Source organism: Phasianus colchicus, chromosome 2, assembly GCF_987193195.1.
Source record: "Phasianus colchicus chromosome 2, bPhaCol1.hap1.1, whole genome shotgun sequence".
Classification (NCBI taxonomy): domain Eukaryota; kingdom Metazoa; phylum Chordata; class Aves; order Galliformes; family Phasianidae; genus Phasianus; species Phasianus colchicus.
In genome coordinates this window covers 88270953-88295615 of record NC_143437.1, presented here as the reverse complement: position 1 = coordinate 88295615, position 24663 = coordinate 88270953, and the positions used below count along the sequence as shown (strand labels likewise).

General features: G+C 37.0%; 1 protein-coding gene across 1 annotated transcript in view; it reads left to right on the top strand.

Moving 5' to 3' along the window:
* The window catches only part of AGPAT5 (1-acylglycerol-3-phosphate O-acyltransferase 5), a 56941-nt gene that overhangs the window by 15295 nt on the left and 16983 nt on the right, over positions 1-24663 (top strand). The window contains exons 2-6 of the mRNA XM_031611302.2: positions 423-492; positions 697-812; positions 6082-6171; positions 14428-14518; positions 24248-24409. Coding sequence (XP_031467162.1) covers positions 423-492; positions 697-812; positions 6082-6171; positions 14428-14518; positions 24248-24409 — 529 coding nt within the window. The remainder of the gene's footprint in view (positions 1-422; positions 493-696; positions 813-6081; positions 6172-14427; positions 14519-24247; positions 24410-24663) is intronic.

Here is a 24663-nt window from a genome sequence, read left to right as displayed (position 1 = left end):
TTATCTAATTCAGGAAAACTTACAGCTTTAAATTTAACAGAACTCATATCCATGAGTCTGGATGAAGCATATGCTGTATATTAGATTTATGAACTTAAACAATGTTTTAATGCATGTCTGAAGGTTGCTTTTACCTTTAATTGCATTAGGGATCTTGTGAATGTAAGTTGTCTTCTATGGATCCCATTCTGGGGCTGAATCATAAGTACAGAATAAACTTTTTGTGCCCTAATTAATTAGTATTAACTTCCTTGTTGATAAATAGATTGTATGCATGATGGATTCTGATAAATTAATGGGATTAATGATGCTAGCTCGCTGGCAGCTTTCTTAGAAAATAGGTAATTACCTCATTCGCTTTTATCACTGACTAATACAATGACTGTAAACAATAAAGTAATGCCTCATTTTTTATTTTTTAGGTAATAATCTATGGGGATTTGCCAAAAAATAAAGAAAACATAATATATTTATCAAATCATCAATGTACAGGTTTGTATTTTTTTCATAATGTTTTTATAAATCTGCTCATCTGTTTGCTGTGTTTCTTTCCAGCCTTGCTTTAATGAGCTTTCCATCAGAACTTCTAGCACATAAGAATGTAATTATATTTCTTTGTACAAAAAGTGCTTTTTCTTTCATCGGTGGCAGGTGTAAACTAGTTTAACTAAGCATTCCTGGCTTTTGTCTTTACAGTTGATTGGATTATTGCAGACATGTTGGCAATTAGGCAGAATGCACTTGGGCATGTCCGATATGTTTTGAAAGATGGATTAAAGTGGCTTCCATTGTACGGGTGGTATTTTTCACAGGTAAGCCCACTCACTTCTTCCTTGCTCAGTGTGGGTCAAATATATATGATGTACTTCCCTTTTGTTTATTTTGTGTTGGGAAGATGGGGTTCTGAGCTCACGTTCTTTGAATGTAAAGATAGCTAATTTCACTCTGTGTAATTAGATGTGTATCTGAGTTGACAGAGTTATTGAAGAATCAGTTTATTTATAAATAAATAAATACTTGTTGTGGGCAGCGTTAGTAGCTACAGGTACTGCTGTAGAACCTGTTAGTAGCTGTTTCAAAATATTTTAATACTTTGTTCTTTTGCTATGCAGTTGCTCACTGCAGTGAGTAAGTGAAAACAGACTTTTTTGGGTGGGTTTTTTTTTTTTTTTGGTTGGTTGGTTGTTGTTTTGTTGTTATGCTGCAAACTGGGAGTAAATTCACATTTTTAGTGAGCTATTTGTTTTTCAATTGTTTGGTTTTAACACAATGTAAAAGGGGATCTTAATATAGCTGATGTTGGTGACTGTTGAAAAACTGTTTTGTAGCTGAGAATTTGCTATATTAAGTAATGCTGTTGTACATCTGTTGTAGTTTTCGTGGATATAAATAGAAGGCCTTACTTTTGGAGTGACCAACTTACTAGTTTGCAAAGAAAAATGTGAAGAATAGGCGACTTACCTCTCCCTGTTACCGAGGAATGTATTGTTGATAGTGTTTGACATTTTTAATCTAAATTCAAAATAGAACAATTTTCCCTTGTAAACTGTATATCAAATATGAAATGCCCAACGTTGGTGTTGTATGCTTGACCAGAGCCAATCTTGTGCAAATTGGAAGCTTTGCTCTCTTTGTTTTTGGCTGTGTGTTCCTGTTTATGTCTCAGCACCCTCACTCTTGCATCCATAAGTTGAGCATACAGCCACTGGTGGGAAGAGGAAAGGAGGCAGAACAGCCTTTTGCTGGCATCAACTACAGCTGTTATTGATTGACTCATATTTTGCCTCCAGTAAACCAGTGCAATTTGGATTGGGTTTAGAGGCGGTTGGAGAGGGGAGGCTCAGATCCATGAACTCCCTAATTTAGTGTGCTGTGAAGTAGGAAGTGCCTTAAACAGTGTCCTTTCCCAGTAATCAGATGTTGCTTTTGTTTGGTGTAGGTACCTATAGAGGTTCATAGCCTTGGATCATGTCACCAAAAATGCCCATCTCTAGGAAGCGAACTATCTCACTTTTATTTTAGAGCACAGGTACTGTTGAGGTTCTGCTTTCTGTTCAGTGTGTAAGCAGTTCAAGTGTTCCCCAAGGTACCTGTAGATCAGGTTCAATCAATGTTGTTTTCAGCCTGAAAATTGAATGTCTTTGTTGTCTTCTGGATGACTGCCCTAGGCAATGAGTGAGCTGTAAAGTTAGGCTGAAGCATGCATGCTTGCTGTCTTTTTTCCAAAATGGTACTTACTTTAGAAAAAAATATGCTGCAGAAAGAAATAAAACCATCTGTGATTTATTTTTATTGGTACAAAGGTTGCTCTCCCAGTCCCCTAAATAAATACAAAACATCACACCCTGTTGCCACATCCACCACCTCACTGTATTCACATCCACTGTTTGATCTTTATCAACACTCAGCAAGCGTCAGAGAATGTCTGTGGGTGCCATTGTTTCCACATGGAGGAACTCAGTAACACACGTACTTCATACGTACTTCCGTGTCAGACACCATTTTGTCAGACTGCCCCTCTGCTGCCATCTGTCACTTGGAAACAAAATGTAATGGAATATTGGTGGGAAGGTTCAGCCTCTGCTGCCATGCCACCAACATCTACCTCTGACATCATGGGCCATAGGTAGAAGGCATTACTTTCTGAGTAGCCCTCATTCTTGTCCCTACCGAGACTCCAGATCTCTGCATTTTGATTCCCCTAAGGAGGTGGTGACCAGTCTGCTATGTGCTGTTTCTGTTTGCCTATAGTTATTACACTGGTGATGATTTAAGCCTGATTAATTAAATTACAGACAGGATATCTATTCCATCTGCTTTCACTAGGTGTCCAAATTTTTTTTTTCCAAAATTTTGGAAAATGACTATTGCTTTGTGGAATATCCGGTGCTCAGTTTCCTGTCTGCTATACTGACTGTTAAAAGAAGGTTCCTGTGGAAATTAATCCATACACGAGCTACACTTTAATTAAAAAATAATAAGTAAACCTGTTCAGCTTCATATTCCTCAAAAGAATACAACTACTATGAGATACGGTGATGGATATACTTTATCTATATAGATAGGTAGTTAAAAATATATATAAATGTAATTCATTGACATAAATGGAAGGCAGCTTACTGACAATGGTGATGCATGTGTTTAGGTTACGGATACGGGATGCAGCAGGACTACAGCACACGCTAATAGGTATTTTTATTGTTTTTATCACACCAAACAGTGCAAAAACATAAAACACTTCCTGCCCTTCCTGTTGATGTTCTGTCAGTGATGTCACTTACACTCCACTAAAAGTTTCCAGAGCCGCGTAATTACGACATGCTCACAGAATTCATATTCCCTGCCTCAGGTAAACATCCTGTTTGGAAATAAACGTGGTCTGGATGTCCAGGAGAGCGAAATTCAGGCACAAAGGAAGTATATTTGTAAACATAATCCATTGTTGACCTAGAGAGGGGCTTTTAAAGTACAGCGGAAAAAAATTAAAAACTTAAAAACAATACTTCCAGAAATGTGTTTTGAAAAGCATTCATATATTTGATCTCTTACTGAAAAGGAAATGCAATACAAATCGGGGAATTTGAGCTGTATACAATCGCATAACTGACATTCTTCTTTGAAGGCAGATATCTCATAGCAACAAAAAGAAAGGAACTACTTAATTAACCTGTTATGTTCCGGGTTTGATTTATTAGGTAGTGAGATTTCATAAAACGAACTTTATTATTTTTGGATGGGTGTAAAATTTGTTTTGCCCTATCTCTCCACCAAAATGCAGCTAGCTCCTATTCATCTTATGCCACCTGGTGAAGCTGGGACATAACTTTGATAAATATTTTTGATCTCTGAAAGTTTGCTTGACTTTTTGACAGAGGAAGTAGGTCCTTTCTGTTGTTCAGCATCAGCTCACGTACACTTCTGGTTGTTTCTGTATTTTGGCCAATTATTTAGCTAGTGTGACATGTTGCCTCTTTGGCTTTGTTTGTATATCTGTGCTGTAGGGAAAGCAACACTTTTCTAGTTGGGTTACGTGCAGTGGGGGGTGACCTTGCAGTGGGTTGTTTGTCTGTTCATATGTCCAATGTCTGTATACTTGCATGTACATGGGAAATACAAGTCTATTTCTGAGCAAGAAAGTAGTCTGAGGTGGGGACACTGGGTTTGTCATTGGTGTTGTGATGTCCCTAAGAAACTGTGCAGCAGTAACTTGGTTTCTGCGTGTTCACCGATCTTAAAATAAGGAGATCTTAAAATAAGGGGTTCAGCTGGTTAGTGATTTGCTAAGTAAGGGAAGACTTTGATGAATGAGAGATGACTGTTGTCAGTGCTAGAGATAGCTGAGAGCTGAGTTCACTCAGAGTGATGACTTGCAGATTATATGGAAGTCTTGTACAGTAGATGCTTCATTTCTCATACCACACCGAGTTTGCCCTTCATCAGAGCTGTTGTCATGCTGTCACTTTCTAAAATAAGACTTCTGTTTCCCTTTACTACGATCAGATATTAAAAACAGCCTAACATGTGAAGTGTGTAGATAGCACGTGGCTGTGTTTGTTGCACAGCTGATGGAAGGTTTTTCTGTTCATGCTGTAATCTGTCCGATACTGGTAAACTGCTCGTGTTCTGGGGCTGCTGTTGTCTACCATCCTGCTTAAGCCCTGCTTAGGCTTGGCAGATCCCCTGCCAACCAGAGCCACACAATAAAGCATTGCAGCTGACTGCAGCACCATGGAGGGAGGCACAGATACTAATACAGAGTATTTAATATTGGAGTTAATGCACCGTTGACGTTTTCCTTTTCACTGAGGCTTTTGGAGGGCAATATGTCTCATCAAATATCACTAGCTAAGCAGTTGCACAGCCATCTCTCCACACCATGAAAAGCAAAGAGCTTCACATAGCCGTCTCTTCTGGCTGTCTTCTCCTAGCCCTTCAGCTTTAGTCCTGCCTATGGTGCAACAATTAGATGATAGCTCACCCACCACAACACTGTAGTTTCTACAACATACTGTATCTTCTCCTGAAATATTTAGTTGAGGTTCAGCTCTTAGAAGTTTTATTGTCACCTTTCAATCAGTGGTATATAAAACCACAAATAAACAGAAATTATCTGACAAATCCTAGTGCCAACAGTCAGGGCAGGCAGAGAAGGGTATGACTGAGTTAGGAAATGAGGTAGAGAATCCCTGAAGAAGATAGCATTTAAAAATGAAATTGTTATTTGGAAGATTTTTTTTTTTTTTAATTAATTGCAATAGTTGCTAATTTTGAAGCATGTTTGTTTACAATGTGATGTGGCTAGGCTGTACATAAAGCAAAGTTATGGAAGAGGAGGATATGATGAGGCACATTTAATTTCTTTATAATACTTGTGTGTGTTTGCGTGCTTTTGTCATCATCCCTGTACTGAAGTTTTTGTGATAAACTGTGTGGAACAAGTTATAAAATGAATCTTTTTTCCAGGAAATGGTCTAACTTCTTGTAGTGGTTGTAAGCTATAATACTTTCATAGAATCTTTTCCCTTATTCTGTTTTTATCTTGGTATTTAACTTCTTTATTAAAGGTTCAGTTCTCTAGTAAAGTATATGAAGACATTTGCATGACCCATGATAGTTACTTGAATGCTAATTTTTGGATGTATAATACATGTAAGTCTGATATTTGTATTAGTCACATAGGCATAGCATTGAGCAGAGACACATAGCATTGAATTAGTTAGCTTATAACTACTTGTGAGTGAATTCTGTTGTGTGATTTCCCGTGATCTACAAGCTAAGGTGCTTGTCTGTGGTCAATTCCATTGCTGTCTTCCAATCAATTATTTAGCACCTCTAAACAAGATACTTCAAGCATCTTACAATATTCTTTGTAGATATGATCTTTATATAAACAGATTCTGTGAACTTACTTGCATGCAAATACAGTTTCAAGTGCTTTCATCCTAGCAGAAATTGTCTTGTGGGCAATTTACAGCATGAGTCATAAGGGTGAATGTTACTGTCATCTTCTTTGCTCTTTTATCAAATATTCCACGTTAAACTATTTAAATAGGTAATCCTTTTCATTTCTTTTTCTGCTAGCATGGAGGAGTCTATGTAAAAAGAAGTGCCAAATTCAATGAAAAAGAAATGAGAGGGAAGTTGCGGGCCCAGATGAAAGCTGAGACTCCGGTAAGATTATACCTTGCTTTCCCCTCCTCTCATCATTTCATTGACCTTTTTAGTGTCAAAGCCTCATGGGAGAAATGAGCTCATGCTTCACATCCCCCACCTACAAGAGAACAGTCATGGATTTCATTTTTTTTTTTCTGTATTTCTACTGTTACTTCTTCTGATTGGAGTCACTCCCTAGTGAAACTGCTGGAAATTAGACTAGTCCTTTTATGAATGATATGAACTTTTTGATTCTGTCTGTAGAGGTCAGGGAGGATTTAGATGAATATTAGAACGCTTATTAACTGCTGATGTAACCATATCCAATGTTCCCCATGTTTCAAAAGACAGCATTTTGACTACTGCATTGTTCCTTGTCAGAAACTGGTATTTTTGTAGAGTACCAGTTGTTTATCCTTCTGAAAGTCAAGAAGTATTCTTCCCAAATCTTCATTAGTCATCCCCGTGATCAATCCACTGTTGGTGACTGTGACATCTTAAAACTGAGCAATTTTGTCCGCTGCGCTTGCAGGAGGAGAAAAGCAATCAAAATTGACAAAAACAGTTCACAATAATTTTCTATTTGAAGAATGATTGCTAATGCCAAGTGACTTTTCTCATGACTCCCTTTATGGGTTGTGGCTCAGTGGTTAGAATCAGCGTGTTTCATTTCCATTACTTGCTGTGCATTAAAATGTTTCTTGCCTTTTTGGCTAGACTTATGAAAACCAACTCAGGCATCTTGATATAGAACAGTTACACTTTCATTTTATATAAAATGATGTGATTAGGAGTTTCCACTCCAAATACTAAACCTCTTAAAGCTGAAGCCTGGGTAAAAAGAACATATTGATTGTTGTGACCTTCTTTATACTCCTTTTTTCCTGGAGATAATGTGTTTGTGAGGATGTGTCTGTCTTGGAAAAGTAAACTATTTTTACACTTACTGACTTCTTTAAATGTGTAAAGCATCCCTGTTGAAGATAGGATGAGTTTGAGTGCTGGCTTGAACTAAGATTTAGCATGAATGTTGGTTTTTTTCTTGTTTGTTTTTAATTAAGTAAATCTATTTCCCATTTTGAGAAGATAAGTTACGGTGGTCAGACATAAATTACCACAGCTGAGTTTTCTGGCTGACATGAAATGACATCATTTCAGTAGAATTCCACATGTTCCACATGCTCCTCTCACGGGGAGCAACTCTTTCCAGCACACCAGCAAACAGTGTGTACCTTCTGTAGCACAGTGTAAAGCTGACAAATAGACTTTTTGTCTTTCTCTAAGGATCTTTCTGTAAAGATGCTGTAATTCTGTACTGGAGCATTGTGTTGATAAGGTCCAAATTCTGGTTTCAGTCACATACACAAAATGCATTCTTTATTAGATTATACCTTTGTGATATTGTACTCTGTAGTTAATAAATACTTTGTATTTGTTAGTGTCTCTAAAATGTTTTTGCTAGTGGAAAAAAGAAATTTAGGATAGAAAGTAGCTTAAACATATATATGTTTTAGCATTACTGTAAAGGTGAATGTAGTGCTTGCTATTCATTGTGTCTTCATGAAACACTCTTTAAGACTGTGTAATTTCTTTGATTAGTACGTTTCCTCTTCTTGTTAGCATGCCTCAGTGTATCATCTGGGACTATGTTAGCTCAGAAATCTCCTCCTGAGAATGCATTTTCTGTTCTGGAGTTCATTGGCAGTTGCTTAACTGGTGTGAAGCATAGGCATGTTTAGACCTGTCTATCTAATAATGTCTGTAGAGAAAAGATGGCCGTATTCAATAGCAGTAAATTGTGCCTGCATTACCCAGGAGAGTTCTGAGATGTTGAAAATATTGCATTACATTGTTATTTTCTGTGTGTAAGTGGCAAAGATTCTGCTTTCTGTAAAACTTGCAGCGTAATTGGATAAACAAAGATCTGTGAAATGTATTTGAAGTCATCCCCCTAAGCAAAGCATTGGCTCAGTTTGCTTTCGTTAGTCTGGATGGAATCTGCTGGCAGGGTGTTTTCCCACAAAGACCCACTGATTTCTCGCTCAGCTTCTAGTTGAGTCTGGTTTTCTGGCTTCACTCTGCATTCACTAAAATACAGGGGGTTGCTGTAATAATAACGTTTTGGTTGTGATAAGCCTTGATTTGAACTCTGCATTAAATCACTCTGCTTTATAGAAGTATTTGGATTTTTTATTTTTTAATGTAGTCTTAGGAATGCCTAGGAACATCTTAGGAATGTCTAGAAACTCACCTAATTCTGCATGTCTACCCATAAGTAGCATTCGGTGATGCTCCATTGCTATACATTGACTCACGACTGCATTAGTTGAAGTGTAAAGAGAGATTGAAGCATAAAGCTTTTCTTTAAAGCTGCTCCCACTGTGGGTTCTGCTTTTCATAGTGGATGATATTTACACGTGATTAATAAATAAAGTAAGTCCAGAAGGCTTTTTTTCCTGGATCTTCTTTCTTTCTACTCTTTGATTGTGTTTGGACTGAAAAACTAGCATGTTTCAGCTACTGCTTAGTGAATTTGGGACCACTTGGTATGTTTGATTTTTGGTGAAATTTGGCTGTCTGGAAGTTCCTTGGAGTTGAAATAGGGCACAAAAACTGGATGTGCTTACCAAGCAGTTGTTGCCATTGTCCTCCTATTATGCAGGGTAGCAGTACAGTAGAGAATAATGTTTAACCACTGTAAAAGTGTGTACTGTTTTAAATCACTTTCAGTCAAGCCGTATAAAAAGGGACTCTTACACTTTACAAAACTGACATTGCCAAAAGCCTGTTTGCTGAGACAAATGATTGCATACGCTAGGGTAAAAAACAGACCACTGAGCTGTCATATGAGGGAAGACTGAACTTTCTATAATCCACTTTATCTGAGAATTTAGATGAAGATGCCGTAAATGCTCTTCAACCTGCAATTACTACTGAGAGAAGACATGATAACCCGTGTCCTTAGTGCATTATTCATGAAGAAACTTTTTGGCTCTGACTTAGTGTGGTATTCGCATCAACTGTAATGCTTTTAAAATGAAGACATTTTAATCAGTAAAACAAGTATGCCCTGAACTCGTCAGCACAAGAACAAATTGCTGCAGGTTTCATGTGAAAATAATGAGTGTACTACTCTAAATTTCTGTTAAAATTTATGCACTGGATGCTGCAGTTCGGAGTAGGCTTCTCCTCTGCTTAGTGAGCTGCTGTGATTTGGTTGTTGTAAGCATGTGTGGTGGGCTTTTTTTTTCCTTTAATGTAGTGCTGGAGAAAATCTTGCCTCAGCCATGAAGGGAAGAATTATTGCCAATAGAGAGAGATGGAAGGGAATCCGTGTTAAGGGTCACTTGGTTATTTACAGTTTCTCTCCACATAAAGTTTAAACAAAAGAATCCAAATGATTAATGTTCAGTCTGTCCGGAGACATCTCTGTTCCCATTAAGAAACCTAAGACGTGTAGGAAGATGGACCCAGCCCTCCTGCTCTAGTTAGAGTAGCAAACCCTTCTGTTGTTTCACTGCCTCCTTTCACTTGGTTTCTTCTAGATTTTTCTATAATGAAAAGTAAATTAGAGATAGAAAGCAGAAAATTAAGGCAGCCTCTTGGACTCTCACATTCCCAGTAGGCTTGGGCTAGCAGTCGGCTGTGGCTGATCTCATGTTGGGCCAGGGGGCTGTGTGGCACTATTTCCTCGTTTAGGACTCCACCTTGCCTTCAGCATCCCCTTCTGTCCTGTTGCTCTACCGTGTTCCGCTTTGCTTCCCAGAAACAGTGCAGCTTTGGCTTGGATACACATTAAGCTCTGATGGTAGCCTAAAGCACTGCTCCTCCTGTATTTTCATAGTAGAGATCTTCAACTGCTAAATTTTCTTATTTCTTCCTTGAAACTCTTTTACATCTCAACTCATCACGTAACTCTATATCATGTTAACTATACACATGTCTCACTATTGGACCTTTCAGTGGGAAAGCTCATTCAAAACTGTGGCTTTGTTCACAGGACATAAAATCTGGCTGGTGGCTAACAAATGGCAGCATAACACTTTGTGAGAGACTATGGCATAGTTTGAAGGGCAGCGTAATTGGATAAACAAAGACAAAGATCTTTTTGTTTTGTGTTGATGTTGTTTTCAAATTGTACAAATTTCAAAGTTATAACAAGATAAAAGCATTTCTCAGTGCAATAATCTGTACAGCAGATACTTTATATACTACATATAGTATACATACTATACTCAGTCTGCTTGTTTACAAAGAAAGTTGGCTCTTCTGAACAGCAAATTTCAGTTTGAAAACATGACTTGTGTTTCTGTCTGTCATGCCTGGAGAGAAGGAAACCTGCCTTGTGAGATGCTGCATCTGGTTGCCCAGAGGAGGTAGATACCCCATCCCTGAAGGTGTTTAAGTCCAGGCTGGATGAGGCCCTGGGCAATCTGATCTAGTACTTGATCTAGGGGCTGGTAACCCTGCCTGTGGCAGAGGGGCTGGAACTTCATGATCCTTGAGGTCCCTTCCACCCCAAGCAATTCCATGATTCTGTGATTTAGCCCAGTACAGCCAGCATTTAGCTAGTTACTGTCTTGTTTTTGTCATTCATGTGACAACAGTATAAATCTTTGTCATCTGAACCAGTGCCAACCAAACAGCAGAAGCCTGAGGACAGATACATTAATACAGCTGTTATAAGGCTTAATTTAATTATTTTGTCATATACTTTCTATTTTGTAAATCCCCGGCAATTTCTTTATAAATTCTGGATGTCTTTGCTTGCTTTCCTTATATTGATTTTTGTATTTTGTTCAAATTATGCCAGATATGCTTTCTCATACCATATCTTTCTCAGTTATTGATCTGAGTGTTAATGTTTCTCATTTGGTTCATCAGAAGCATATCTGTCAGGAAGTAGTCTAAATAGATATGAACCCATCTAGTTGCCAGGATGCAATCATGAAAATAATAAAATGAAGGAAATGCATGATTTAATATGATTTTGAAGTTTGTAAAATTTAATTGTTTTCTTATGTCGTGCTCCTGGGAACAGCACCATAAATGCAGGATATCTGCAGTCAGTAGTACCACTTTCTTGTTGCCATATGTTCTTCTGCAGAGTGGCAGCTGCTGTCTGCGGGGACACCCTTCAAATCCTTGTGTATGGACAAGTTTTTTCTTTAGCACCTCCTCTCCCTGTATGCTTACAGGGCTGCCTTTGTTGTGCGTTCTGGGGGCTTGTGTCTTGCTTCATGCCCCTTTCCCCTGCTTCGGCTACACCAAGTCCTTTTCTGACACTGTTCTGTCTCAAGGACTTCCTCAGCTGCTTCCTCCTGTCTATAAGCCTGCTTTGCCCCCCCTCTGTGCCGTTGCTAGCAATCTTTAACAACGATGAGAAAATTAACAGAGTTGCTGTGCACGTGGAAGCAGTTGTCATCACCCATTCCTTTAATTTATAGAATAAGAGACAAGTTTACGGGCTTCACACTGGGAACTCTTCAGGTAACCTGCGCCTCTTATGGTTTCTTGTCTTGAACCAAAGTCAGTAAAATTCTACTAGCTGAATCCTGATCCACTCTTTGGATCTTGAATTGATCAGAGATAGCATCCTGACATTTGTCTGTTATACAGAAAGTTATGAAGAGTGCGACTTCCCTCTGAACAGAGAGATCTATTTAGCTTATGTTAAAATTGGTTTGTCAAAGAACTGGGGACTGTGATAATGCAAAGATTTTATTGTCTTTTTCAAAGAAAGTAGCTTTTATGTAGCTAATGGCTCTAAATGAAACATCTTGTAACAAAAAAAAAAAAAAAAAAAAAAAAAAGGCCTTAACTGCGTCTATTGTTTCTAGGCAATTAAAATGCTCCTACAATTCAGCAGTTCTTAATCCAAGTTCAGGGGAGCTTAGTTAGTTATTAAAATCTTAGAGATTTGTAGTTCTTATAATCTCTGGATATAGTGCTTAAGGTTTTAACTTCTGCTGCCCATGTTGGGAGAAGAGAAGAGCCAGTGGTGCAGGTAGCTTCGGTAGGCTGGGTGCAGTAGCAGAGTGTCATGAGCAACTGTCTGTGAACGTAATACGGCATCTGTTTGCATTCCTGAATTTTACTCAGGTAAAGGAGTCCTAATGGCTTGCATGTTAGGTTTATATACGCTGAATTTCAAGCATAAAGCACTTCTTTGTCTTGTTAGTATGCTTTTAATTGAGAGGTTTCAGATTCTGATCAGCAAACTTGTTCAGCTGCTTGTGTTTTAAAGATTTAGAAGAGTAATTAAAATATAATTTCTCCCCTGCTTTGTATTACACATCTAGCACCAGGATAAGTAGATTCTGCGCTCTGTTGTGTAATCAGCTTTCAGGGCATTCGCTGCTTTGAAAGCTTTAGTGGTGCTATGCGTTTTTAAGGGCTGATCTCAATACCAGAAAAGGTTTTCCTCTCCTGCACATTTCACTTTCATATTATAACCACTATACTACACTTGGGAGCTGAGCAGTCAAGCTGTAATGAGGGAGGAAGTATCTTCATCTTGACATACTATTTTAAGGATCCAAATTACATGGTTTGAATATAAGTGCCTTTATAAAAAGAGAAATGCATCTTAGTTTGAATGTTATGCCCTTTCCAGCTAATTCTGGAAAGTTCTCATTTGCCAGCTAAATATTTTCAACATGCATGCATACATGTCTCGAGAAAGGTGTGAATTTTAACTGGTCTGAGAATTCCTGTGTTCATCCCTGTGGTTATGCTGCTGTTACGATAAAATGCAAACTCCGTGCCTCTTAAATCCATTTTCATTTGCTGTTATTTTTTCATTTAGTTGGTGCTGCTTTTTCTGTTTGTTTTTTTTTTTTCCCATAATATCTGTATACATCTTGGCTTTCTGCTGATCTTTGAAAATTCTTGAACTTTACCAGTCTCTGCAGTCTGTCGGCTCTCCTCCTCTGCAAACATACTGTTGCGAGTACAGCCTTTCCTCTAGCTCCATTCAGCTCCATTCAGGAAGTCTTGCAGCTCATTTCTTTACTACGTTCTGCTGACACTGGTTTTGCCATTTAAATTATTTTTTTCCCCTCTGCTAGATTCCAAGCTACATACTACATTTTCCTCTTTCTTGATCTTGTACTGACCTCTCCAGCTGGCTCATTTCCTAGATTTCTTTCCTTCTCTGCATTTTAGTACATTTCCACCTTCCTCTCTGCAGTAATTCTGGAGAGTTCACTTGCTAGGTTCTTTCTTTCTGCATTCATTCTTTTCTTTTTCTGTTCTGCCATCATCAAGTGCAAAATACCAACACACTGATATTTTGTGGGCCAGAAGCACGTTACAGTTCTGTTTATCTCTTCTGAGCTTTTATTTTACTGTGCATCATTTTGTGATGTATTCTCCCACTTGTCAAGGTCTTCATGTACTCTAGTAATCTTTCTTGTACTGTTTTATAAATCCATTATCTCATTTCTTGAGACTCATTTCTGCAAAAATAACAAAGAAACTAAATAGCCTAGGCAGAGTAGGCATGATTTTGCTATGCGTGTGTTAGTTCAGTTCCATCATAGTTACTGTTGGTGGCAGTAGCCTTTTCTTCTGTAGATGAGTATGAAATTTTCACAATTAAGTGTTATGTGTGTAGGAGATGATGCAGGGCAGAGGAATGTGTTGGAAAACACTGTTGTGTTTCAAAAGCAAATTCATCAAATTATGCTAAGCTATCACTTTAATTTCATAATATATTTGATAACTCATACGTGAATGGGATCCATAGAGGCACATATCAGAGCCATCATAATTTCAATTTATAGTATTCATAATTATGAATGGCACTAAATTTAGATATTATAAAGAAAGGTTAGATGCAAGATATGTATTAAAGCAAAACACTTCTTATTTAGATCTGTTGTGACGTGTCAAAGGATAGATGTTATATTTCAAGTTGAATATTACTTTGGTACTTCTGAATATCTCCTTTTATTCCACTTAGAAAAACAATACTGTTATTGATGTCAGCTGTTCCTGATTTCCTTGCTTTTGTTAATGCATGTTATCTTTCTTCCTAAGTCACCTGGACACCCGTGGTGTACATTCTAAGAAAATTATTTTGAAGTCCAAACAATGAGCTAAGAAATTTTTAGCTCAAATATTCTGATTTTTACATTCTATACCTAGGGTATTAAAAGGTGTGAACTAAATGCAGTGTGCACTTGTCAAGTGTTGATAATTTCTAAAAAAGGAATCAGCTTGAATTCTTTATAAGAACGTTTTGTTTTGTTTTGCTTTTTCATCCCACAGATGTATTTAGTGATTTTTCCAGAGGGGACCCGTTACAATCCAGAGATACCAAAAGTCATTGCAGACAGTCAATCATTTGCTGAAAAAGAAGGTAAGCAGAAAGATCTTGATATCATTCTTTTATTATGAGGTTAACATATGTAATATAAAATGTTAGATAAAATGAAGAGGATCTCACCTTAACTGAACTGTTAAGTCTGCCTTCTTGATACTTAAGGGTTAGACTCAAAAAAAAGCCAATGTTTCTCATACTGTAGTAACATGAATATACTTTGTGTTCAGACATTTCGTGCATTTCAGATTATAAAGGAGCATTCATTTGCAAGAAAATTGTCTCTAGCTTTTATTTATATGTATGTATGAGCACTCCTTTTCCTACTCTTGAAGGACATAGGAATAAGCTACATTGGACCAAGTCACTGATTGGTCTAACTTGACATTATAATTCTGTGTACAGTTATTACTGACATAAAGAATATTTGGCATAGGGAATGCTGCGTCTTAAAGGAAAGTCTTCCATCTCTTTCTGTTGAAATACTGTTAACACTACCATTTCTTTTGGGTTTGTTCCTCTTTCACCTTCCAATCTTACTCCTCCTTGGTTGAAATTTATCCTGCAGTTGCCTCAGTGAACATTGGCATCTTCTCTATAACCACAGATAGAATTATTTCATCTTTGGAATGTCTTGCAAAGGCTCCCAGGCATTTTTATTTTTCTCACAGCATATGCACAATGCACATAAACTTTTAACTCCAACAGTTCCATCAACATGTTTCCTGGTTTTGTTTTTTCCTGTTGACGAAAAGTGAAATAATTCATTCTGAAGGTAAACAAAGACTAACAAATAGGTCTGGTAAATTCATTTCTGTGACATGCTGAAATGAATTCAGTGTGAATGCTGTGAATCAGCCTGTTGATATCATCAAGCTATTAAGCATTGTTAGTTCTTGTCCAGAAGGATATATGCTTTTCTTCTCATCCTTGGGAAGAATGGAATTTGTTTGTGCGTATGTGCAAGAAAGCTGAAGTCATAACATATTTATTCATCACTTCAGCTTCCTGTTGGAAATGAAAGTCAAATGTTTCATTTAGTTGGTGGTTCTTTGAGAGTTCAGAAGGGATGTTGGATATGAGGTGTTTCTTTCCTCTCTTCTCATTTTTTCAGAGAGAGAAAGGGCTCTCATTGTCATTAATTTAATAAAACTCTGAATGATATATCTACAGGTTGAAAAACAGTGAATATAATAATAACCTGTATTGTGCTTTCAGAGCACCTGTTTGTTTCTTCTAGTGCTTTTCTCTAGGTTTGGTCTGTTTTTATTTTGTAAGGGTTACTCCTTCTAAAAACACTAAATACGTGTACTTACTAAACAGGAAGCACCTTCTAGTTTAGCATAGAATCCTGTTGATCTGCTTTTCCCTGTTGCTGAATTCTTTTGTTGTTATTGTTCACAAAAACTTAGACTCTCCTCAATTTTTTATGCGGAGAGGGTGGGAACTGTCCCTGCAATTCAATGGGAAGATTGATACTCACTTGAACTAGAGCATCCCTGGCCAGAATGGCCAGCCTGCCTGATGCTAAAAGCTGCATACCAAAATATCCTTATGGCTGGGAGCCACAAGGCACAGACCACGTATGTCGGGGACCTCCAAGGACAGGGAACTTTGAGTTGACAACTACTCCCCAGAGCCCTGCCATGCAGCAGTGCCAGCCATGGCTTGAGGCTTGGCAGCCCCATTGCCACCACGGTCCTAGCTGCTGGCTGCAAGCAGGGACTCCAGCACAGGAGCTGCACTGAACACCTCCCTGGTCATGTATTTTGCTATGGTTTTTAGAAAGTCACAATGTCCAGTAGCTATTTCAGTCAGAGAATGAGGGCATTCTTTAATTTGTCCTTCAGTCATCATGGAGAAATAAAATCTCTGATTTTACCTGGTCTTTGATGCAGAGCTTGGTGCTTCAGTGTTGGTTTTACTGACATGCAGGGGAATTTTTGTTGTTTTATAAAATATGTCTTGAAATGTTAGTAAGCTTTATAATGATATTTTTTCTTACACTTTTGCACTGTTTATGTACTGAGGAAATAAAGCAAGTGTAGTATAGAAAAACTGGTTTAATTTGCAAGAATTAAACTTTGACTTGGTGTTATTTTCTCTGACGGATGGAACCAGAGATATTGTACCCAAAGATAACACAGCTATTCCTAGAGCACAAACATAACTCATGTTTATTATCATGCTGTCTGAATTACACACAGTTATGTCAAAAACAGTATATGTTTTATTAGTTTTTCAGAGAGGAAGCATGAAAAGGTTTTGTGGATTCAGTGTTTATTTTTATTTTCCGTGGGCCAGATTCTCTTCTAGAGAAAATTTATTGGCTTAAGCAGAATTATTGGGCTGAACTTAATCACCTGGTCTTAATATGACCTATTGAGTTGCATCTCATAGCTTGATATTCTTTTAAAGAAAGTATAAGTAATGGACACAGTCTCTGCTAGAGACCAATTAAAATATGTATAAAACCCAACCCAGAAACAAATGCAGAGATTCACATCCCCAAAGTTTTTTTTCAGATTGCTGGCAGCAACTGTTATGTCTTTATCATTGATACAAATATTTAAATAAATCTTATCTGTCTATGAATAGGATGAAAAGATATCAAACAGCAAAAGAATTTAAAGGTGATTGAGGCCCCCCCCCTTGAAAGGTAACTTTTTAAAAATACTGATTGTACTCCATATTACAGCTTATTCTGTCATTAGACTTGGGTTCTGTACAAAATACCAATTTTTTTCCACTGCAGTTGTTTTCATTGAGATGCAAAAAGTTGCTTACTTCCAGGGATCCTAGTTGTGTGGTGATAAATTGAGAATGTTGTCATCTAAGGGCAGTGTGACTACCCTCAAAAACTGAAGATTATTTATTCTGCATATTTTACAGGTGCCAAAAAATTCCAGTCCAATCAGATTTTTACCCATTGTGGAACAGACAGCATTTTACACTAAAAATATATTAATTTGATTGTACTGCAGAAGGAAAAATGTGCTGACTGAATTTTGAAAGCAGAAGTTACCTCTTAAAACTAAGTAGTTTGGGATTGGTATAGAAGCTATTTGTGGGAAAAAAACTCTCCACAGAATTTAAATTGTTCTAGTATTTAACTTTGTGCTTCCAAACTGTAGTACTTGCTAGAGTTTCACAGTCAGGAAACAACATAAGCAATGTTGCCAGAATTTCAGGTGAAAACATCTGTCAGGTTTTCACATTTCTGTCAAATAAATGGTGCCCCCCACTTCCAATCCATTAGCATCAATGCCATCTATGTAGGTGGATTTGAACATCGGGAGAGGATAGCAAGGATCATCATGAGAAGTAAGTGATCACATGAGATGCTTTCAGCAATTGCTACCAGGATGCTCTTTTTTTTTCCCCTCTGTATTTCAGCGTGGATGGTTACTCATGTGTTTCCAATAGGACATCTCCTAAGAGTCCTAAGGAAATATTTGCACTTACTGAAGATCTAAGCATGTGAAGGCGAGTTTTATCTCTTTTCCTGGGTTTTTGCCTTCCAACTTCCACTATTTAAGTATATAGTCAGTAATTTAAAAATTTGCTTTAGTTTTTCCACTGTGATGGAATGATTGCCATCTTCAGAATCTGGTGTGGTCATTCTGTTGATATAAAGTCCTTGGTCAACTGTTCCATGCATTTTAAAAATGCTTTTGTTCTCACATGCTAGTCAATTGGCTTGAGTTTGTGAGTCTATGAAATTATAATGTGTAAATAACAGTCTTACTTTCATAGGGATGCAACTCAAATCTTGTAATGTTAGTATTTTTTTGTTGTATATATTTGTTTTGAACCGTGAATTTTTTGAAGCATATTACTGATACTGGACTATAAAACAGCCTTTCAGTAGAACCCACTAAATGCTGGACTTTTTTTCTTTTGTACCAACTTCTGGCATAAAATATGTTTTGTCTGTATGTTTCCACAATATATGTGTATGGATTTTTAATAATTTCCTATGAGTTAGACTTCTGTAATGTTCTGAACAACCCTGAATTTCTTAGGTTTAGTAGAATATGAATTTTATCCAAATGTTAAGGAATGACATTTTAAAGATTTGAAAACAAATGTGAACAACCCAAAGTCCTCCAACTCCTAATGTTACTGTTAACTTCTGACAAGTCAAAGAGAACATGATAAGCTTGGTAAATTTAGCTTGATTTGCTGTGCTCATTGAAGACAAAACAATCTTTCTGAGTGAAAAGCATTTATGGAATTTTGTATTAATGTTTGATTTCTAACAAAAGTCATTTGACCAAGGAAACATTTCAGGTATTCATTTATCTCCCTAGTCTTGTGTGGAAAAGTTGCAAATATATTCATTTACTATCTCCCTTGTTTTTGTCTGGAAAAGTTGCAAATGTAAATGTTCTTTTAATGCAAGTTTATCTTGACTAGTATCGTGCCTTCTACTAAGATGTTTGTGCGTGCAGGATATGCTTATCTCAAAATTGCTTTTACAGGTCATGTGAAAAAGAGGTGTTTCTACAAGCTAATTAAAAATATTTCCCTTCTAGATCTTGGCATTGGTTATAGATCGTATTTTAAAGCAGTTTGAAGTATTTAATTTCCAGAAATACGATTTGAAACTGTCTTTAAGAACTGTCTTTTGGTGATATTTTTTTTTTCACACACTGATGTAAGCATTCTTGTTGTAAGAGGGTGCATTGAATTTTGGAAAGGAGAGTAACATTTTTTTAAGTGCTGTGTTATGAGTGCATCTTAAGTAGCATTTGAGAGGTATACGCTTAGGATGAAGAAAAGATTTCAGTTATCAGTAGTTGTCCTTAGAAAATCAAGTTTAGGAAAGTAAGAAACTATCTTATATTCTTAACTTATTTCTGGGTTTACCCATTACAGAAAACAGTGTACCAAAGTGTGATGCCTCCTGTGGTTTGGTGTGGGATTGCTGTACTCTTTCTGAGAGGAATTCTTACTTCTCTTGTACTGTTGTTCATAAGAAATCTCTCTTTTTTTTCAAGTGCGTGCAAGTTTTTAATACTATCAGCTAAGACTTTTGTATGCAAGTCAATGGAATATTACCATACAAATAGATTTTTAGTATTCTCTCTAGTTTTTTCTTATCATTCGCCACTGAAAAATGTTTTACAAAGTTATTAAGTGAAACTTAAAATGGCAAAGATCCCCATTTCTACTTAGGTTACCTGTTTGTTTGTTTTTTTTTTCCAAAGAGATGGGAAAGCATTGCTTTTTGCTTCACATTAGCAATAACTGAATGTTATTCCAAATTGTTGTTCCAAATGGATGTTTCTTAATTACCACAGTCTCATATTTGTCTCAGTGTTCTCACTTAAATTCACTGAGGCAAAAAACTTTTTGTAGTGAAGCAGTAGATGACTTGGCAGACTTTGCATAGAAAAATTACAACTATGGCTTTTAAGAATCTTACTATTTAAGAACTTTTTAAGTGCACACAAGCAAATGACTTTGTACCTTTGTATCTGTCATTTTTTTTTAAACTCCTCTCACCTGTTGTTCTTTGTTTTATATTTTTATTCCAATGAGGATGTGTGTTTTTTGATGCCTCTTTAATGCTTCTCAGTGGTCATGAGGATGGCCAGTTACCATGTTATCTACTGGTTAGGTAGCAAACTGTGCCTGAGAATATTGGAATTATGGCTGAAACTTGCTGCTGTGCACCTAACTTTTCACTGTGGGGATGGAAAGATACAGTGTTTTTTAACTGTTTTTTATATGAGCACATTTCTTCTACAACTTCCTTGGCAGGCTTTCATAAAATCTGTTACGTGAGAGAGTGTATAGGAAGTTGGAGATACTTGCAGGCTGGGAAAGTAAGCTCCATCATGAACGTTGAGCACTCCCACCGTGTGTAATTTTGTATGTCTCTCTAGACATTGGTTTCAGTAACCAGACCTTCAACTATTGAGGGTGTTCCAGTAGGCTGGGGTGAACATAGTTTTAGGTGTGTTCATAGGACACCAAAGAGCTGCATATTTAATCAGATATTACTTCTGCAGGAACATGTACACACACACGTGGAAAAAGAGGAAAGAAAGATCTAGATGGTATTAAACTTAACTCATTGTTTTTTTTTCCCTCATTTTCAATTTGTGTTTTACCATCAATTAACATAGTTTTATAGAAGGAGGAAAAACTAGTCAGATGAATTTGACATCCACTTTAGTAAGAGTATAACTTTTGTTGATCAAATGTGCTAGTGCTCATGTAATATACAGGTTTTCATCATTTAGAACAGGTTTGGTTTTTTTTTTCTTTAATTGGTTTTGTTTCAAAATAAAGTGTGTGCACATGTCAGAAGTAAAATTATGACTAATGCAGGATTCTGAAAATGTTGTTAGGTGGCCTGCCTGCACTGGAAGCTCTGTGAGCTTTTGGCTCAGTTTAAAGGAAAAGCAAGGGAGATCTTCTCTGTAGAAATCATTGGAAGAGGCCTCAGAGATCATCTAATTCCAACCCCCTGCCATGTGTAGGGTTGCCACCCACCAGATCAGGCTGTCCAGGGCCCCATCCGACTTGGCCTTGAATACCTCCAGGGATGGTGCAGATTTTAGTTTAAAATCGTTCCCTCTTATCCTATCACTATCAGGCTGTGTAAAAAAGTCCGTCCCCCTCCTGCTTATAAGCTCCCTTCAAACACTGGAAGGCCACAGTGAAGTATCCCCAGTTCTCAGCTTTTATATCTAACTTCATCCTGAGAAATTAGATAAATGGTGCCTTTGGGTTTGTTTTTTTTTGTCACTCTTTTCTGTTTCCACGAAAAAAAAAATAAATCAATTCTGGAGATGCTAATGTTTCCTAACTAAAACTTTTGTTTCTTTCAGAAAGTCTGCAACAAAAATTTGCATCTCGTATAATCTAGTTAACAGTTGCTGGTTGAGGTACCATTACTCAGCCTATTTATCCAGATTTTCATATGATTATAATGATTTCAGAAGCCCTTGATTCAGTTCACTTGTATGCCTGCATCATGACATAACATTTTTCGGTATTTTATACTTGTTGATCATTTAAATATAGGCTACCATAAAAGAGCAAAGCTGTAGCATTTTAAGGTAGAGTATTAATTATTAGACATCTAGTTTGTTTTGTTTGGCATTTAAAATGAAATCTCATGACCTCAAATACTTTGACAGAGTTCTAGCTTAGTATTGCACAACATTAAAAACAGTTTAAGCACAGTGTATTTTGTGAATTGGATGGAGGCAACTTGCCAAGGTAAGTAGACTGTAGCTACTTGGGTTTAAATTCAGTTATGTTGATTTTAGCTAAGATCATCAAGTAATTGCAAGATTCTTTAGAAGGATGTGTTGATCTCCTATTGCTGATGCTTCTTTATCATGCACTGGAGCTATATTAAATAACAGACTATGGCCTTTATTGATCTTAATTAGATGAATACTCATTTTGAATCTGAACCTTCAAGAATTTGCAGGTAGCACATGGCATAAGAGAGACTTACTCTACAGTTGGACTTCTCAGATTATCACTGGCCATCTTCACCACCAAAAATGTGCATGAATTAATTAAAAAATTTAATTTAAAAAAAAAAAAAAACTGATTAGTCTTAGATATGTGTATTATTTTGTCTAAAGAATTGAGTTCTTGTTGAAGCCTGATTTCTCCTTTCCTTCCCCACAGTGCTAGGTTGGGTAACGGGAGGATGAAATAGACAGGAAAGGAATGACAGTGCTTTTAGGGCAAAATTAGTGTGTTAGAAAATTCGTATCAACAAGAGTTATTTTGAGTGCAGCGTCCACACTAATACCATTGCTGTCACAACGCTAGAATATTCAGTGCTTCATTTACTGAGTAAACATTTAGAAACATAACATAATTAGCTGTTTGATGTAACAGTTCACAAGCTAAAAAAACATTGCCACCATATTATCCTTCAAAATATTTACCCAATCCGTATAACATTTTGCATAGACAGTTATCGCTACTGCCGGTAAGGCTTAGAACAATGACTTCAGAAAGAGTGCTAGTAAATAACCTTTTATCGCCCTGTTTGATCAAAAAGGCTCTTAGCAAATATTAAGAAATCAAGATAATTATTTATGCTGAAATTTTCAATATATATATAGAGAGAAATCTTAGAGAAGTTTAGATGCTATACTGTTTGGTAGATATGTGCATAATTTTAGATACATACTGTACTATCTTTTGTGTTGATTTTCCAAGTGGAAATCTACATACAGCAATACCACAATATTTTGGCTTAGAAAAAATCTCTTCTTCTAATGTCAGGAGTGAATACCACTGATGGGAGGTGCAATTTGAAAAAAAAAATTTTTTTTGAAAAGTAAATTTGTGATAAGGCTAGAAAACAGTAATCACAGTCATATTCTGATATTTCTCTTTGTGAAAAATACACGTAGTACAGCAAAACAGTGATTTTTTTTTTTTTTTCCGTAAAATTCAGGCTTGTTTGTAGAAGTATTTTCAATTGACTGTAGAAGAGCTGTGTTCAGATCACAAAAAGATTTGGTGTATTTTTCATTTTGCAATTCATTGTATATTAAAACTTTGGAAATAGAATAAAGTTCATACTTTCAAGCTCAGCGTGCTTGTGTGTTCTTCAGTATGCTTTTGGTGGAAGTGGTAAGCTGAAACAATGTACCAATCTCTACATCTTAGCCTGGACAGTTAAAGGTAACTGCAGATTTCTATGACTATGGTTTTGTTAATGGCTAAGCCATTCTAATAGCTTGTTGGCAGGGAAACTAAGAAGATTTCATCTGTGCTGTCAACTTTGTGCTGTTTTCTCTCTCCACTGCTTAGTTTCTGCTGGGACAGTGCCTTGATTTGGCTGGTGGGAGGGTAGTGGCAGAGCAGTACTGTCAGTAGCAGGTGCAAGCCTGCAGAAAAGAGTAGCGGAGTCATAGCTGCAAGGATAAAGTTGAAATCCCCATTTTTCTCAGCAGCAAAAAAAATTGGCTAAAGCTGTCTTGAGTCTAACTGCTTTCTGTCTCCTTCCTCAAAATGAAGACAATCAGCCAAGCCATTATCCCAATGTGTGGGCATGGTAATAATGGGTTGATGGTTGGATTAGATGATCTTAGAGGTCTTTTCCAACCTTAATGATTCTATGAAAAACAGTGAAAAAGAGAATCGAAAGTAGAAAATATCAGATATTTAAATATGTTTGCTCACACTATAGCTTTAGAGAAATCTTTCAAATTGTTTAAGCATGTGTAGTCTAAAACAACTGCTGTTTAATTACTGTGGGATAGTATTAGGATTCAGTATGTTGATGGAATTGGTTTGTCCATTGGAAGTAAAATGCTGGATAAGCATTGTACATGCTTAAATTTATCTGTGTGTATGCCTCATCTACCAAATCTGCTTCTGAGTCAGAGTCTCAGGTGGTGATATTCTCTGTGTCTTGTATTTCTCAGTTAATTATTTTTTTAACCTATATTGGACAAACAAGCAGTAAAGAGAAATGCTTCATCATCTATGAGCCACCTTAGAATCATCGCTACCTCAAGAGCAGCAGCTGTAACAAGGACTCTCTTGTTGAGCACCCTGTTTGTCATTAATATCCTGTAATAATTCTGTTCTATCTTCTACATGCATTCTGTAGAGCAAATGCAATGTGCACGTGCTCTCTCTCAGCTGAGAAATGAGATTAAAAATAATCCTTTTGTGATTTTTGAGTGGGGGTGCTGAAGTTTGCTGGCATGATGTTCATTTTGGAAGTATCACTCAAATTACCTTCAAACACTTTAATTTTCTTCCTAGGACTTGCTGTATTGAAGCATGTGCTAACGCCACGTGTGAAGGCAACTCATGTAGCAATCGACACAATGAAAGACTATCTGGATGCAGTGTATGATGTGACTGTGGCATATGAAGGTACTGTGGACCACAAGGGACAGAGAAAACTGGCACCATCTATGACAGGTGAGTTGATGTATATAGACATGCTGCAGCCATATGTATGTTAACATGCAAAGACAACTTCTGGTGCTTTTCAGTGCTCTGGAGATGATCTCCACAGTGCTCCAGCCATCTTACCACTCCTTGATGAGGCATCAGTGATTAGTGACTTGGCTTAATGATGCTTACCCACAGCATTCCTGTCCTCTCCTTCCCTTCCCTACTTGCACACAGAATATTTCTTTGGTCAGATTCTGTGCACTACCAGTGCTCTTTGG